The sequence below is a fragment of the Heteronotia binoei genome, chromosome 8 (assembly GCF_032191835.1).
Source record: "Heteronotia binoei isolate CCM8104 ecotype False Entrance Well chromosome 8, APGP_CSIRO_Hbin_v1, whole genome shotgun sequence".
Taxonomy (NCBI): Eukaryota; Metazoa; Chordata; class Lepidosauria; order Squamata; family Gekkonidae; genus Heteronotia; species Heteronotia binoei.
In genome coordinates, this window is record NC_083230.1 from 131,959,891 (window position 1) to 131,975,021 (window position 15,131).

General features: G+C 54.5%; 1 protein-coding gene across 1 annotated transcript in view; it reads left to right on the forward strand.

Annotated features, from left to right (window-relative positions):
• Positions 1 to 15,131, forward strand: part of SHANK3 (SH3 and multiple ankyrin repeat domains 3) — a 613,814-nt gene that overhangs the window by 463,276 nt on the left and 135,407 nt on the right. Inside the window, 1 exon segment of the mRNA XM_060246058.1 lies at positions 3,869 to 3,944. Coding sequence (XP_060102041.1) covers positions 3,869 to 3,944 — 76 coding nt within the window.

The following is a 15,131-nucleotide window of genomic DNA, read 5'->3' on the forward strand; positions in this document are numbered from 1 at the left end:
CTGATCAAGTCATTGTCTATTGGGACAGAGTCATGGGCTCTCCTCCCTTTTCAGATGTTGTTTCCCCCCAACCCCACCGGTTCTGCCGCTTTTGGTTTGGGAGAGGCCCTCCGTTTGGAAAACTGAGCAAGAGTTCTGAGCAATAGTCTCTCCCACTCCAGAGGCGAAGCCCCCTTTTGCCAGTAAGTGTGTTGTTGATTCCTTGGCTCTCCAGAGTCGTCTTTCCCCAGAGCTGCAGCGACCAGGCCTGGCAGAAGAGCAGCCCAGCACAGCAGGAGGCGAAGGCCCGCGGAGACCTTGGATCTCCCTCCTGGGAAGTCCTTCTCAGGAATCAGCAGCCGTTCTTGGCTTCCGGGGCACAGCAGGAGGGCAAGGCCTGGAGAAGCCATGCCAGATGCTGGAGAAGGCAGGTGCCCACCCAGGGCAACATGCTTGTGCCCGGGGAGCTTTCTCTTCATGCCACCCGAGGATGGCACCGTGTCTGTCCTGCACTCCTGGCTGTCTCGGGATGGGCTGTCACCACGATCTGCCGGGTGGCCATGGCTTGGGGCACTTCCACACTGCACAACACTTCAGAGGGCACGTTGGCTGGATCACACCCTGAGAAGAGCCCCAGCCAGAATGCTTCGTTCACTCTTTGTTTGGGAACTGCCTTGCCTGCCTCCCCCGCCCCCACTTGTCACCCCCAGGAACCCAGAATGCTCACCGGCGGGTTTTACAGAATGTCCCCGCTTCTGTAGCCCTTCAGACTGCCTGTGTGAAAAAATGGAGGGGGAACCGCACTTCCTCTTGCGCACCTGCCTGTGACTCGCACCAGGGGTGTGGGGGGGGGGTTGTATGGCCAGGATCTGTGTGGGTGTCGGGGAGCACTGAGGGGTTCATGTATGCAGCCACACTTACAAGCACTCTGGGGCAATTCCCCCACCCCCACCAGGGACTGTTCTGTTTGTGTCCGTTTTCGAAGGGGGTCAGCGTGCAGGGTGGAAAGAGCGGGGGTCTTTCGGACTGGTGGGCTTCCACAGCTGCGTGTCTGTCTTGGCCATTTATTTTCCGCAGGGGGTATCTAAGGGGCTGAGCTGCTGAGCCAGATGGAGGGTGTTCCTTCTGCCCAGAAAGTATTCCACATCTGGCCTCCCGAGGAGTGGGCTGTGGGCTTTGAGGGATGGGGCACAGTGGGGCAGCAGCGGGTTTCGTTTCCTCCCCACTGGCAATCAGCACCTTGTGAAGAAGAAGAAGAAGAACGAGGTGCTGCTTTGGGGGCCTCCAGAAGGGCTCCTGGGGCTGGCCTGACCAGGCTTTTCACAGCTGCAGGGAGTTTTGCAGAGCCAGCTGAAGGGCAGCCACGCTCACCCTCCCGGCTTCCTCCGTTTGGAACACCTGCACGGCCCAGAGGAGAACAGGCGGAACCCTTCCACAGCGTCCTCTCCCACAGAGTGGGGAAAGCACCCCACCTGCTGGCAACGAGGAAACATGGCACTTGCGGGCTCCGGCCCGGCCGTTCCCTTCGGATATCAGTGTGGGGTTTGATTTGGTGCCAGCCTGCAGGATGTAGAAGAGCCCCCTTCCCTCTCTCCTGCTGGAAAGAGAGTGGCAACGCACCCACAGGGACCTGTGGCCCAGCTGGCAGTGGAGGAGGCCAGCCATGTGCCAGGGACATGGACTGGAATGCCAAGAGCTGGTGAAATTTAAAAATTGGGGACCCAGAGCCTCAAGCTTTCACTTTGGAACACATTGCCTTGGTTACTGTGCAGGAGGGAAGAGCGGTGGGAGTGGAGACCACTGCCCCCCCCCTCAGGCATTTGACACAAGAGCCCGTTGGACCTCTTCTGTTTCCCAGCCCTGCCCCCTCCTTGTCCATGAAGACTGGCACCCGCTCCATAGCTGACCTGCTGGAGAGGAGGCTTATGAGGGAGTGGATCTATCAGTTCCAGTTTGATGAAGGGGTTAAGTGTGCGGACTCTTATCTGGGAGAACCGAGTTGGATTCCCTACTCCTTCACTCGCAGCTGCTGGAATGGTCTTGGATCAGCCAGAGCTCTCTTATCTGGGAGAACCGGGTTGGATTCCCCACTCCTCCGCTTGCAGCTGTTGGAATGGCCTTGGGTCAGCCAGAGCTCTCTTATCTGGGAGAACCGGGTTTGATTCCCCACTCCTCCACTTGCACCTGCTGGAATGGCCTTGGGTCAGCCAGAGCTCTCTTATCTGGGAGAACTGGGTTTGATTCCCCCTCCTCCACTTGCACCTGCTGGAATGGCCTTGGGTCAGCCAGAGCTCTCTTATCTGGGAGAACCGGGTTTGATTCCCCCTCCTCCACTTGCAGCTGCTGGAATGGCCTTGGGTCAGCCAGAGCTCTCTTATCTGGGAGAACCGGGTTTGATTCCCCACCCCTCCGCTTGCAGCTGTTGGAATGGCCTTGGGTCAGCCACAGCTCTCTTATCTGGGAGAACCAGGTTTGATTCCCCACTCCTCCACTTGCACCTGCTGGAATGGCCTTGGGTCAGCCAGAGCTCTCTTATCTGGGAGAACTGGGTTTGATTCCCCCTCCTCCACTTGCACCTGCTGGAATGGCCTTGGGTCAGCCAGAGCTCTCTTATCTGGGAGAACCGGGTTTGATTCCCCCTCCTCCACTTGCAGCTGCTGGAATGGCCTTGGGTCAGCCAGAGCTCTCTTATCTGAGAGAACCGGGTTTGATTCCCCACCCCTCCACTTGCGCCTGCTGGAATGGCCTTGGGTCAGCCACAGCTCTCTTATCTGGGAGAACCGGGTTTGATTCCACACTTCTCCAGTTGCACTTGCTGGAATGGCCTTGGGTCAGCCAGAGCTCTCTTATCTGGGAGAACCGGGTTTGATTCCTCCCTTTTCCACTTGCAGCTGCTGGAATGGTCTTGGGTCAGCCATAACTCTCGCAGGAGTTGTCCTTGAAAGGGCAGCTGCTGTGAGAGTCCTTTCAGCCCCACCCACCTCACAGGGTGTCTGTTGTGGGGGAGGAAGATAAAGGAGATTGTGAGCTGCTCTGAGACTCTTCGGAGTTGAGGGCGGGATATAAATCCAATATCTTCTTCTTCCTCTTCTACTCCAGGGCAAGGGAACAGGAAACCCTGGGAGAAGGCAGAAGCTCCTAGAGTCTGTTGCCTGGGCCCCCCTGCAGTCTGTTTCCCACTGGTGGGCTGAGGCCCCACATGCCCAGAGCCCACAGGCCTGAGCAGACTTCCTGGGTGCTGGGATCTGCTCCTGCTCCCTTCTGGGGTGGAGGAAACCTCCCTCTTCTCTCCCCATGGAAGCAAACAGGTCTGCTTCAGCCCAGCAGCACCACCTTCCCCAGGAAACCAGCTCTAGCTGTACTCCAGGCCCCGGGAGCGGGGGGGCTTAGTTTAGGGCCTCCTGACCCTCAAATGGTTCTCCCCCCCCCCATGACTACCTCAATCCCAGTGTGGCAACATCCCAGACCTTGTTGCAAAACATGTTCATTTGAGGACGTGTGAGTTGAGTAGGATACGATCCAGCTCCTTTTGGCTTGGAATTGCATGGGCACGTGCCCCGTTCTTGTGCCATCATGGCACTATGTGCGGTACATTCCTGGAAAGTTTGGGGCAGTCCAGTAGTAAAGAACTGAGCCACAGCAGCCACAGGCCGTTGAGGTTCGGGCACCTGATATAGCCCCCCCCCGAACTTTTTCAGCAGGGCTCATCCACTTGCGGACCCCCTCCTGTCACCTCCTATCTGAGGGGCTGTGGGATCAGGCATCTCCGGGTGGGTTCCTGTCAATGATGCGCAGAGTGATGGAGGGGGGCTTCGTGTACAGACGAGTTTTGGGCTCTTCCTCTCCCTCTCCCCCAGGTCTCTGAGACCCCTCTGCTCTTTCCTTCCAGAAACACGAGAAGACAGGACTAAGCGCCTCTTCCGACACTACACGGTGGGCTCCTACGACAACTTCACCTCTCACAGGTGAGTGCCCTGCCTCTGGCCTTTTCCTTCTGGCCTCTCTGGTGCCACAGAGTGGAAGGACGGCGGAGCGGGAGGTCTTGAGCTCCATGCTGACTGTCTGGCTTGGTGGAAGGGGGCCAGTGTTTGAAAGGCCACCAAAGCAAAGAGGAGACCTTTGACTGTGTGCAGACTTTCATGGGTGTTTGCATCACACTGGCGGATGGCTGGGAAGGAAGGGCATGGGAGCAGCTTGGAGGGGAAAGGGCTCAGGCTGTGGGCTAGGCTTGCCAATCCCCAGGTCCCAACGGAGGCTCTCCCACTTTCCCAGGCTCCTTCCCGCCCCCAGTCAGCTGGCCGGCGGGGAGAAGGGAAGCTCCGCCCTCACAGCTCCCCTGTGCCTTTCCCCTTCAGAGCTAGAAGAAAGCTTTCAAAGGCTTCCTTTTGGGATGGCGTGTCTGTGTCTTTAAGGCTGAGTGGGGGTGGGGTGAGCAGGCAGAAGAACGTGGCCTCTCCCATGAGCTGTGAAAGCAGCCCAGACCCTCCGTTTGGTGTACAAGCTTTTGAGAGGTCGGTCACCTACTAAAGGGTAAACTTGAACCTTTGGTTTCCCTGGGTTAGTGGAAGTTCAGCAGATCCTGAGTAAATTGCCCCAGTGAGACCGCAGGAGTGTGGGATTGCAAACGGTTTTATTTTTGCTTCTGTGTGTGTGTGTTTGTGAGAGAGAGATGATTTGCAGCTGCTTGGGTGAGGAAATGAAGACTGTATTCAGGGGAACTGCACTGCTGCGTTTTTATTTACTTATTTTAGCGAAAGTCTCCTGGCTCCATCCCCAGAGTCTCCTGGCCCCACCCCCAAAGTCCCCAGACATTATCAGACTTGGCAACCATGCTGTGGGAGTGGCCGCCCAGCTGCCAGCCTGTGCCAGGAAGGGTGAGGGCATCAGGGCCACAGTGCAGGAAGGTATCGCCTCCTGGCTGGGGGGTGGGGGAGAGAGAAAGACTTCTGCTTCAGGCACATTGCTGGGCAAGGCTGGCCTGGGAGGAGGATGGGAAGGCAAACCGGAGTTTTTGTATGGCGGGGGCATCCGAGCTGGCTGGTGGTGCCGAGAGTCCCCCGCGGAGGGAGGGACTTGGGTGTCCCATGGCTCCTGTCTGCCGGCAGGCCAAGAAAACTCCCTGGCCCTCCATACTAGCCAGCTGAGAGCATCCCAGGCAGACAGGCCCATAGGGGATCGTGCCTATCTTAGGGCCCCAATATAAGGTTTGAAGGCCAGTTTCACTGGCGTGGCACAGCTGTGAGTCTCTGCTTCCTGTTTGTTTGTTGGTTATGAAAAAGCACAAGGCTCACGGCCAGCTGCTGCAGAATTGTATAATATGAATAGGAACAATGATTAAACACTTTCAAAATACACACATTTCCATGCACACGAAGTTGCAAATTCACAACACTGACCCGAATTAGAGCGGTCACTGCCAAGACCACTCCACGTGAAAGTTCCTTTGTGATTTAAAGAGCTCCGTTTCTTCTTTTGCTCCCGTGGAGCCGAATCCGACTCAATGTAGCTTCCTTTACGCCAGATGAATCTGTATAATTCGAATGTCCCAGAGTTGGAGACCAAGGCGCAACGGCAAACCACTAAACAGACCATCTCCCACGAGGCTTCGTCAGGCACACATGTGGTAATGGGACTACTAGTGATACAACCACAGTTGCTTTTCGAGTCACGCATACAATGCTGGCATCTCCAAACGCTCACTTTTGCGTGCTGTTTATTGGGCACGGCAAGAAGTTTGGGCAAGGGCCAGTGTCACAGAAAGGGCAGAGAGAGGGAGCTGGGGGGGGGGGGGTCTGCGGTGGCAGCAGGGCCCGGGGTGGGGGGGCTGCATCTCCTGAAGATGAGAGCCAGTTTGGTGTAGTGGTTAAGTGTGCGGACTCTTATCTGGGAGAACCGGGTTTGATTCCCCACTCCTCCACTTGCACGTGCTGGAATGGCCTTGGGTCAGCCAGAGCTCTCTTATCTGGGAGAACCGGGTTTGATTCCCCACTCCTCCACTTGCAGCTGCTGGAATGGCCTTGGGTCTGCCATGGCTCTCTTATCTGGGAGAACCGGGTTTGATTCCCCACTCCTCCACTTGCAGCTGCTGGAATGGCCTTGGGTCAGCCATGGCTCTCTTATCTGGGAGAACTGGGTTTGATTCCCCACTCCTCCACTTGCAGCTGCTGGAATGGCCTTGGGTCAGCCAGAGCTCTCTTATCTGGGAGAACAGGGTTTGATTCCCCACTCCTCCACTTGCAGCTGCTGGAATGACCTTGGGTCTGCCATGGCTCTCTTATCTGGGAGAACCGGGTTTGATTCCCCACTCCTCTGCTTGCAGCTGCTGGAATGGCCTTGGGTCAGCCATAGCTCTCTTATCTGGGAGAACCGGGTTTGATTCCCCCCTCCTCCACTTGCACCTGCTGGAATGGCCTTGGGTCAGCCATCGCTCTCTTATCTGGGAGAACCGGGTTTGATTCCCCACTCCTCCACTTGCACCTGCTGGAATGGCCTTGGGTCAGCCATCGCTCTCTTATCTGGGAGAACCGGGTTGGATTCCCCACTCCTCCCCTTGCAGCTGCTGGAATGGCCTTGGGTCAGCCAGAGCTCTCTTATCTGGGAGAACTGGGTTTGATTCCCCACTCCTCCACTTGCAGCTGCTGGAATGGCCTTGGGTCAGCCAGAGCTCTCTTATCTGGGAGAACCGGGTTTGATTCCCCACTCCTCCACTTGCACCTGCTAGCATGGCCTTGGGTCAGCCATAGCTCTGGCAGAGGTTGTCCTTGAAAGGGCAGCTTCTGGGAGAGCCCTCTCAGCCCCACCCACCTCACAGGGTGTCTGTTGTGGGGAAGGAAGGGAAAGGAGATTGTGAGCTGCTCTGAGACTCTTGGGAGTGGAGGGCAGGATATAAATCCAATATCTTCATCTACCTCACAAGGTGCCTGTTGTGGGGGAGGAAGGTAAAAGAGATTGGGAGCCACTCTGAGACTCTTCGGAGTGGAGGGTGGGATATAAATCCAATATCTTCATCTACCTCACAGGGTGTCTGTTGTGGGGGGGGGGAGGGAAAGGAGATTGTGAGTCGCTCTGAGACTCTTCGGAGTGGAGGGCGGGATATAAATCCAATATCTTCATCTACCTCACAGGGTGTCTGTTGTGGGGGAGGAAGGGAAAGGAGATTGTGAGCCGCTCTGAGACTCTTCGGAGTGGAGGGCGGGATATAAATTCAATATCTTCATATACCTCACAGGGGGTCTGTTGTGGGGGAGGAAGGGAAGGGAGATTGTGAGCAGCTCAGAGACTCTTCGGAGTGGAGGGCGGGATATAAATCCAATATCTTCATCTACCTCACAGGGGGTCTGTTGTGGGGGAGGAAGGTAAAGGAAATTGTGAGCTGCTCTGAGACTCTTCGGAGTGGAGGGCGGGATATAAATCCAGTATCTTCTTCTTCTGAAGACCCAGGAGTTCCTGGCAAACAGCAGCTCCAAACCCATGTCCTCTGGGGATGGGAGCCCTCTGAATGCAACCCTGCCTGTCTTCCCTGCGGGGCCAGGCTTGGCCAGGAGGAGAAGAAGGGGAGGAAGCAGCATGCGGGGTGCCGGCTGCAGCTGCATTGGGGGGGGGGGCTTGCAGGCAGGGGCGTGGATTTTAGCGTTTGTCTCTGCTCTCCTTAGGAACAGACGGGAGGGGTCCCGTTCACTGGGCCGGCCTGAAGAGTCCCCGAGGAGCGCTTCCCATGACCACTTTCATTTCGCTGGAGTGGAAAGATCAACAACTTAATGATCGGGTTGATGGGAAGGCTTCCACTGCTGGAGAACAAGGGCAGTTTAAAGGGCAGCGCCTGAACAGCACTTCAGGCGGCACTCCCACAGGGAGGGAGGGGGGAGCAGCAGCACGGAAGTCCGTCTGCTGCAGGGGGGTGGCGCCACCACCGCTGCCCTTTCCAGGCACCCCTCCACACTTCCAGCATGTGGGTTGGGGAGGGGGCGCTGAGACACCAGGAACAAAGCTGGGGCGGGGTTCGTGTAGACAGAGTCTGGTCGTATTAGGCCCAGGATGTTTCTGACAAGAGGCAGGCGGCATTATTCCAGGGCTGGCAAATTGGGGAGGGGGTATTTATAGCCTGGAAAGGAAAGGAAAGGTCCCCTGTGCAAGCACCAGTCGTTTCCGGCTCTGGGGTGACGCTGCTTTCACAACGTTTTCACGGCAGACTTTTTACAGGGTGGTTTGCCATTGCCTTCCCCAGTCTTTTACGCTTTCCCTCCAGCAAGCTGGGTACTCATTTGACCGACCTCACAAGGATGGAAGACTGAGTCAACCCTGAGCCGGCTACCTGAAAACCCAGCTTCCGCCGGGAATCAAACTCAAGTCGTGAGCACAGCTTAGGACGGCAATACTTCAGCTTTAACGCTCTGCACCACAGAGCTCTGAAAAGGAAAGGTCCCCTGTGCAAGCACCAGTCTTGGGGAGGGGGTATTTGTAGCGTGGAAAGGAAAGGAAAGGTCCCTTGTGTAAGCACCAGTCATTTCCGACTCTGGGGTGACGTTGCTCTCACGTTTTCATGGCAGACTTTTTACAGAGTGGTTTGCCCTTGCCTGCCCCGTCATCTACACTTTCCCCCCAGCAAGCTGGGGACTCCTTTGACCGACCTCAGAAGGATGGAAGGCTGAGTCAACCTTAGACCGGCTACCTGAATCCAGCTTCTGCCGGAATCGAACTCAGGTCATGAGCAGAGAGTTCAGACTGCAGTACTGCTGCTTTACCACTCTGCGGCACGGGGCCGCTTCTTTGTAGCCTGCCCTTCCCATTAAAAGATGGTCCTGTCTTCCAAGATCCTGCTGTAAAAACACCAGATCTCAAAGGCCAAAGAAGCCGTTTGAAAGCAACAAGAACCCTGCAGAGCAGCAGATAGAAGGAAGCAGGGGAGCCCTCTGCCAGCTGAACGGAAAGACTTTTCTGTGGGTCGGGCAGGGGCTCGGGACAAAGAGCCTTCCCTGATGTGAGAGCAGAACAGGTTAGCCAGCAGGACCCCAGCCCTCAGCTAAGCAAGCCGCTTGAGTAAACCACAGTTAACAAATCAGCTGCCAGGCGAAGGTGCCACCATGGAGAAGGCCCTGCTCCCGGTTGCCACCCACCTTTTCTCTTGCACGAAGCAGACTGGTGGGCAGAGGGGGTCAACAGCAGTTTTAAAAAGGAGTAAATAAGAAGGGAGCCCTCAGTGGAGAAGACGCTGATGCTGGGAAAGATTGAAGGAAAAGAAGAAGGGGACGGCAAAAGAGGAGATGGTTAGAGACAGTGTTATCGGTGCAATGAGCATGAATTTGAGCAAACTTAGGAGGACGGTGGAAGATAGAAAGGCCTGGCATGATGTGGCCTGTGGGGTCGCAAAGAGTCAGACTCAACTGTGCAACTGAACAGCAACCACAAAAACCTAGGAGATGGTGAGCTGAGATCTGTGCCTGGGTGTGGAGAGCCACTGCCAGTCTGAACAGGCAGGGATGACTCTGATGGGCCGATGGTCGGAATCCGCAGAAGGCAGCTTTGTGCGTCTTCATGCGAGCGACAGCACACAAGGCAGGGGGGCTCCTTATGAAAGCACAGCCTCGAAGGGGTGCTTTTTGGCAGGAGAGGACAACAGGGAAAGAGGCATAGCAGCTGCTGAGCAACCGTCTCTGAGGCGGGGCTCCTCTCTGAAGTCGAAATCCCCTGCTCAGGACCTCTCTTTAGGATGAGATCTGCCCACCTGTTGCTTCCTGAAGGGCCGCACTGGGTACAAACCGCCCTGTTGTGCATGCCCCTTACGAGGGCCTGGTAGAGAAGTAAAAAGTACTGGGTTCAAGGCATGAAGACGCCCAAGAAATAGGGAGTTCAGCTCTTTATTCAGTGAGATAGGAACAGAACTAGACTCTAGCAGGATCAACGGCCCTGCATATATGCATCCAAACCTCCCCACCCAAACACCCATTTCCATCATTCCATTATACACAACTCTACCTTAATAGCTGGCCTAACGATCCCTGATGGGCCTCCTTCCGGAATCCAGGTGGCTAAGGAGCAGGTGGAAGAGCGGGGAATCAAACCTAGTTCTCTCAGATAAGAGAGCTCTGGCTGACCCAAGGCCATTCCAGAAGCTGCAAGTGGAGGAGTGGAGAATCAAACCCGGATCTCCCAGATAAGAGAGCTCTGGCTGACCCAATGCAATTCCAGCAGCTGCAAGTGGAGGAGTGGGGAATCAAACCCGGTTCTCCCAGATAAGAGAGCTCTGGCTGACCCAAGGCCATTCCAGCAGCTGCAAGTGGAGGAGTGGGGAATCAAACCCGGATCTCCCAGATAAGAGAGCTCTGGCTGACCCAAGGCCATTCCAGCAGCTGCAAGTGGAGGAGTGGGGAATCAAACCCGGTTCTCCCAGATAAGAGAGCTCTGGCTGACCCAAGGCCATTCCAGCAGCTGCAAGTGAAGGAGTGGGGAATCAAACCCGGTTCTCCCAGAGAAGAGAGATCTGGCTGACCCAAGGCCATTCCAGCAGCTGCAAGTGGAGGAGTGGGGAATCAAACCCGGTTCTCCCAGATAAGAGAGCTCTGGCTGACCCAAGGCCATTCCAGCAGCTGCAAGTGGAGAAGTGGGGAATCACACCCGGTTCTCCCAGATAAGAGAGCTCTGGCTGACCCAAGGCCATTCCAGCAGCTGCAAGTGGAGAAGTGGGGAATCAAACCCGGTTCTCCCAGATAAGAGAGCCATGGCTGATCCAAGGCCATTCCAGCAGGTGCAAGTGGAGGAGTGGGGAATCAAACCCGGTTCTCCCAGATAAGAGAGCTCTGGCTGACCCAAGGCCATTCCAGCAGCTGCAAGTGGAGGTGGGGAATCAAACCCAGTTCTCCCAGTTAAGAGAGCTCTGGCTGACCCAAGGCCATTCCAGCAGCTGCAAGTGGAGGAGTGGGGAATCAAACCCGGTTCTCCCAGATAAGAGAGCCATGACTGACCCAAGGCCATTCCAGCAGGTGCAAGTGGAGGAGGGGGGAATCAAACCCGGTTCCCCCAGATATGAGAGCGCTGGCTGACCCAAGGCCATTCCAGCAGCTGCAAGTGGAGGTGGGGAATCAAACCCAGTTCTCCCAGTTAAGAGAGCTCTGGCTGACCCAAGGCCATTCCAGCAGCTGCAAGTGGAGGAGTGGGGAATCAAACCCGGTTTTCCCAGATAAGAGAGCTCTGGCTGACCCAAGGCCATTCCAGCAGCTGCAAGTGGAGGAGTCGGGAATCAAACCTGGTTTTCCCCGATAAGAGAGCTCTAGCTTACCCAAGGCCATTCCAGCAGCTGCAAGTGGAGGAGTGGGGAATCAAACCCAGTTCTCCCAGATAAGAGAGCTCTGACTGACCCAAGGCCATTCCAGAATGTGCAAGTGGAGGAATGGAGAATCAAACCTGGTTCTCCCAGATAAGAAAACTATGGCTGACCCAAGGCTATTCCAGCAGCTGCAAGTGGAGGAGGGGAGAATCAAACCCGGTTCTCCCAGATAAGAGAGCTATGGCTTACCGAAGGCCATCTCAGCAGCTGCAAGTGGAGGAGTGGGGAATCAAACCCGGTTCCCCCAGATAGAAGAGCTATGGCTGACCATCCCAGCAGCTGGAAGTGGAGGAGTGGGGGAATCAAACCCGGTTCTCCCAGATAAGAGAGCTATGGATGACCATCCCAGCAGCTGCAAGTGGAGGAGCGGGGAATCAAACCCGGTTTTCCCAGATAAGAGAGCTCTGGCTGACCCAAGGCCATTCCAGCAGCTGCAAGTGGAGGAGTGAGGAATCAAACCTGTTTCTCCCAGATAAGAGAGCTCTGGCTGACCCACGGTCATCTCAGCAGCTGCAAGTGGACGAGGGGGGGAAGCAAACCTGGGTCTCCCGGATAAGAGTCCAGGCACTTAACCACTACACCAATCTGGCATCTTGTGGCTCTTTGGGAGACTCCACGGCGGGAGGGAGTGGGCGGGCAAAGGAAGCTCCGTCTGTCCTGTTTCATCCCAAGCAATCTCCAGGGTTTTAGCTGTTTAAGCCTTATTTGTGGAGCTGCAGCACGGGGGAGTTGAAAATGGGAAACACAACTTTTTAAAAAATGGACAGACTCTTAGAAGTCACAGTGCTAGCAGGATATTTGAATATCGTGTTAAACTGTGTAATGCGAAAAACAATGAGCTCTTCAATTGGGTGTAATACCATCACACGCATTATAGCATATTATTATGCACAAATTAGTCATGTTAACTGTATCTTTGAAAATACGCTGTAGATGTCTGCGGTGTACACAGAAATTATCCTTAGCTGATGCTGCAGGCTGTCTTGCCATGCAAATCTTTGGGCTGTGCATTCTGAGCCTAAGTGAGTATTTTGCTCTTCCAAAAAGAGAAGCTGCTTCATAAGAATCTTTTAATTGCTCCCCAGTTTTTTCCAAATTTTCCTGGACCTTCACACCTCTGGGGGAGATGAGTTTCAGCAGGGGCAGGACCAGCAAAATTCAGGTGTACAGGTGCACAGACAAGCAAACAGAACTCGGTAGATTTCCAAGCTGAGACCAGTTGGGCAGAGATCTGTTAAGAAGAAGAAGAGTCAGATTTATGGCCCATCCTTCACTCAGAGTCTCAGAGCACCTTACAATCTCCTTCCTTTCCTCGGCCCACAACGGACACCCTGTGAGGTAGGTGGGGCTGAGACAGCTCTGAAAGAGCAGAGATCCACCAGCGGCTCTTAGCCACAGCATATTTTGGAACTCTGTCTGGGGCAAGTGATGCTCTGTATTCTTGGTGCTTGGGAGGGGCAACAGTGTGAGGGCTTCTAGTGTCCTGGCCCCACTGATGGACATCCTGATGGCGCATGGGGTTTTTTTGGCCACTGTGTGACACAGAGTGTTGGACTGGATGGGCCATTGGCCTGATCCAACATGGGTTCTCTTATGTTCTTATGTGACACAGAGTGTTGGCCTGGAGGGCCATTGGCCTGATCCAGCATGGCTTCTCTTGTGTTCTTTTGTGACACAGAGTGTTGGACTGGATGGGCCGTTGGCCTGATCCTACATGGCTTCTCTTATGTTCTTATGTGACACAGAGTGTTGGACTGGAGGGGCCATTGGCCTGATCCAACATGGCTTCTCTTATGTGACACAGAGTGTTGGAGTGGAGGGGCCTTTGGCATGATCCAACATGGCTTCTCTTGTGTTCTTAAGAAGTGCTCTTGAACATATGAAGCTGCCTTATACTGAATCAGACCCTTGGTCCATCAAAGTCAGTATTGTCTTCTCAGACTAGCAGCGGCTCTCCAGGGTCTCAAGCTGAGGATTTTCATGCCTACTTCCCTGGACCCTTTTTGGAGATGCCAGAGATTGAACCTGGGACCTTCTGCTTACCAAGCAGATGCTCTACCACTGAGCCACCGTCCCTTCTCTTGAGAGAACTGTGACTTACCCAAAGTCACCCAGTTAGCTGCGTGTGAAAGGGCAAGGAATCACACCCAGTTTTCCAGATTAGAGCCCGCTGTTCTTAAGCATTACATCCAGCTTTCTCTACACCAAATTGTACACTACAGACTGGCTCAACACCAAATTGGCAATACACCCCACTATCAGAAGGGGCCACAGGGCAGACGAGATGAGTAAGTGAGGAGCCATAGCCTGCAGGCAAGAAGATCTGGGGGCCTGGCCAAGGAGCTCCAAGCACCAGCTGAAACAGGCAAGTTGCCCTCTGGGGAGTTTCTTGGAGACCAGCTGGGCAAGACTGATCCCTCCCCTGCCCAAGGGTACTTCTCAGGGTGCCTCCAGGACCTTGGCGAATCTGGTCTCCCTGGTCTTTCAAACTGGGACAAGAAAAGAACTCAGCAATTGGTTGGCTTGACTCCAGTGTCACACAGCAGCCCTTCTGGGGTTCGATTAGGGACCAGCTGCTCCCAAAGTGGCATCATGGAAAGCGACAGACAGTTCAGTCACATGACACTGTGACACTCCCCCTTGTTAGGGGGTGGATTCCTCATCATGTAAGAACTTCTGGACAGAGCGGTTCCTCAGTGGAACAGGCTTCCTCCTGGGGAGGTGGTGAGCTCTCCTTCCTTGGAGGTTTTTCAACAGAGGCTAGATGGCCATCTGACAGCAATGAGGATCCTGTGAATTTAGGGGGAGGTGTTTGTGAGTTTCCTGCATTGTGCAGGGGGTTGGACTATATGACCCTGGAGGTCCCTTCCAACTCTTATTATTCTATTAGATACTTTCTTGTCATGGACGCGATAGTTGTTGTTCCTGCATGGGCAAGGGTTTGGGCTAGGCGACCTCTTCCGCCTCTGAGACAAAACAAGCAAATAAAGAGCCTTTCCACTCTTGTAGGGCACCTCATTGTTATGGGTGCCCCGTGAAGAAGACTGAAAAAATTGTTTGGACAGTTGTTGAACTCAGTTGGTTAAAATAGCTGCTTCACCTGGAAATAGCTTTCTAAAATGCCTGCGGCTCTTTTTCAAACACCTGCCTGCAAAAGCTGCGAAAGGCAGGGCTGCCTGGCTGATTCCCTCCTCTGTCTCTAAACCATATGCCTGCATAAAGGCATCTATCCATTCCCACTGTTGTACTTGGGTGCCTCTCTGGAGGCAAAACATGTCCGGAGTCTTCTGTTTGTACCTGAGGACTGCAACACCCCTCTCTGATCGTCTGAGATCTCTGGAGCTGCGTGTCTGCCCACTGTAATTCTCACAGAGATGAACGGCCACCTTCTCAGTGTGTCCCAGGCTGACCAACAGCCTCTTTGTTTCCCTCTCCTTTTTTGACACTTCTTTTTGCCCAAGCAGTGGATCCCCATGGAGAGCCAGTTTGGTGTAGTGGTTAAGTGTGCAGACTCTTATCTGGGAGAACCGGGTTTGATTCCCCCAATCCTCCACTTGCAGCTGCTGGAATGGCCTTGGGTCAGCCAGAGCTCTTTTATCTGGGAGAACCGGGTTTGATTCCCCACTCCTCCACTTGCAGCTGCTGGAATGGCCTTAGGTCAGCTTTCTGGAAAGGAAGTTGTCAGCAAGACAAGTCAGGAATCTATTTGACTTTTCATTTTTAGCGGAGTTGGACTTCTAACAGATGTCTGGGTAACTGAAATCTCCCATGATCACTGTATCCCTTCTCTTGGAGAGCTTTGCAGTCTTCTGTAGAAGTATCTCATCCAAGT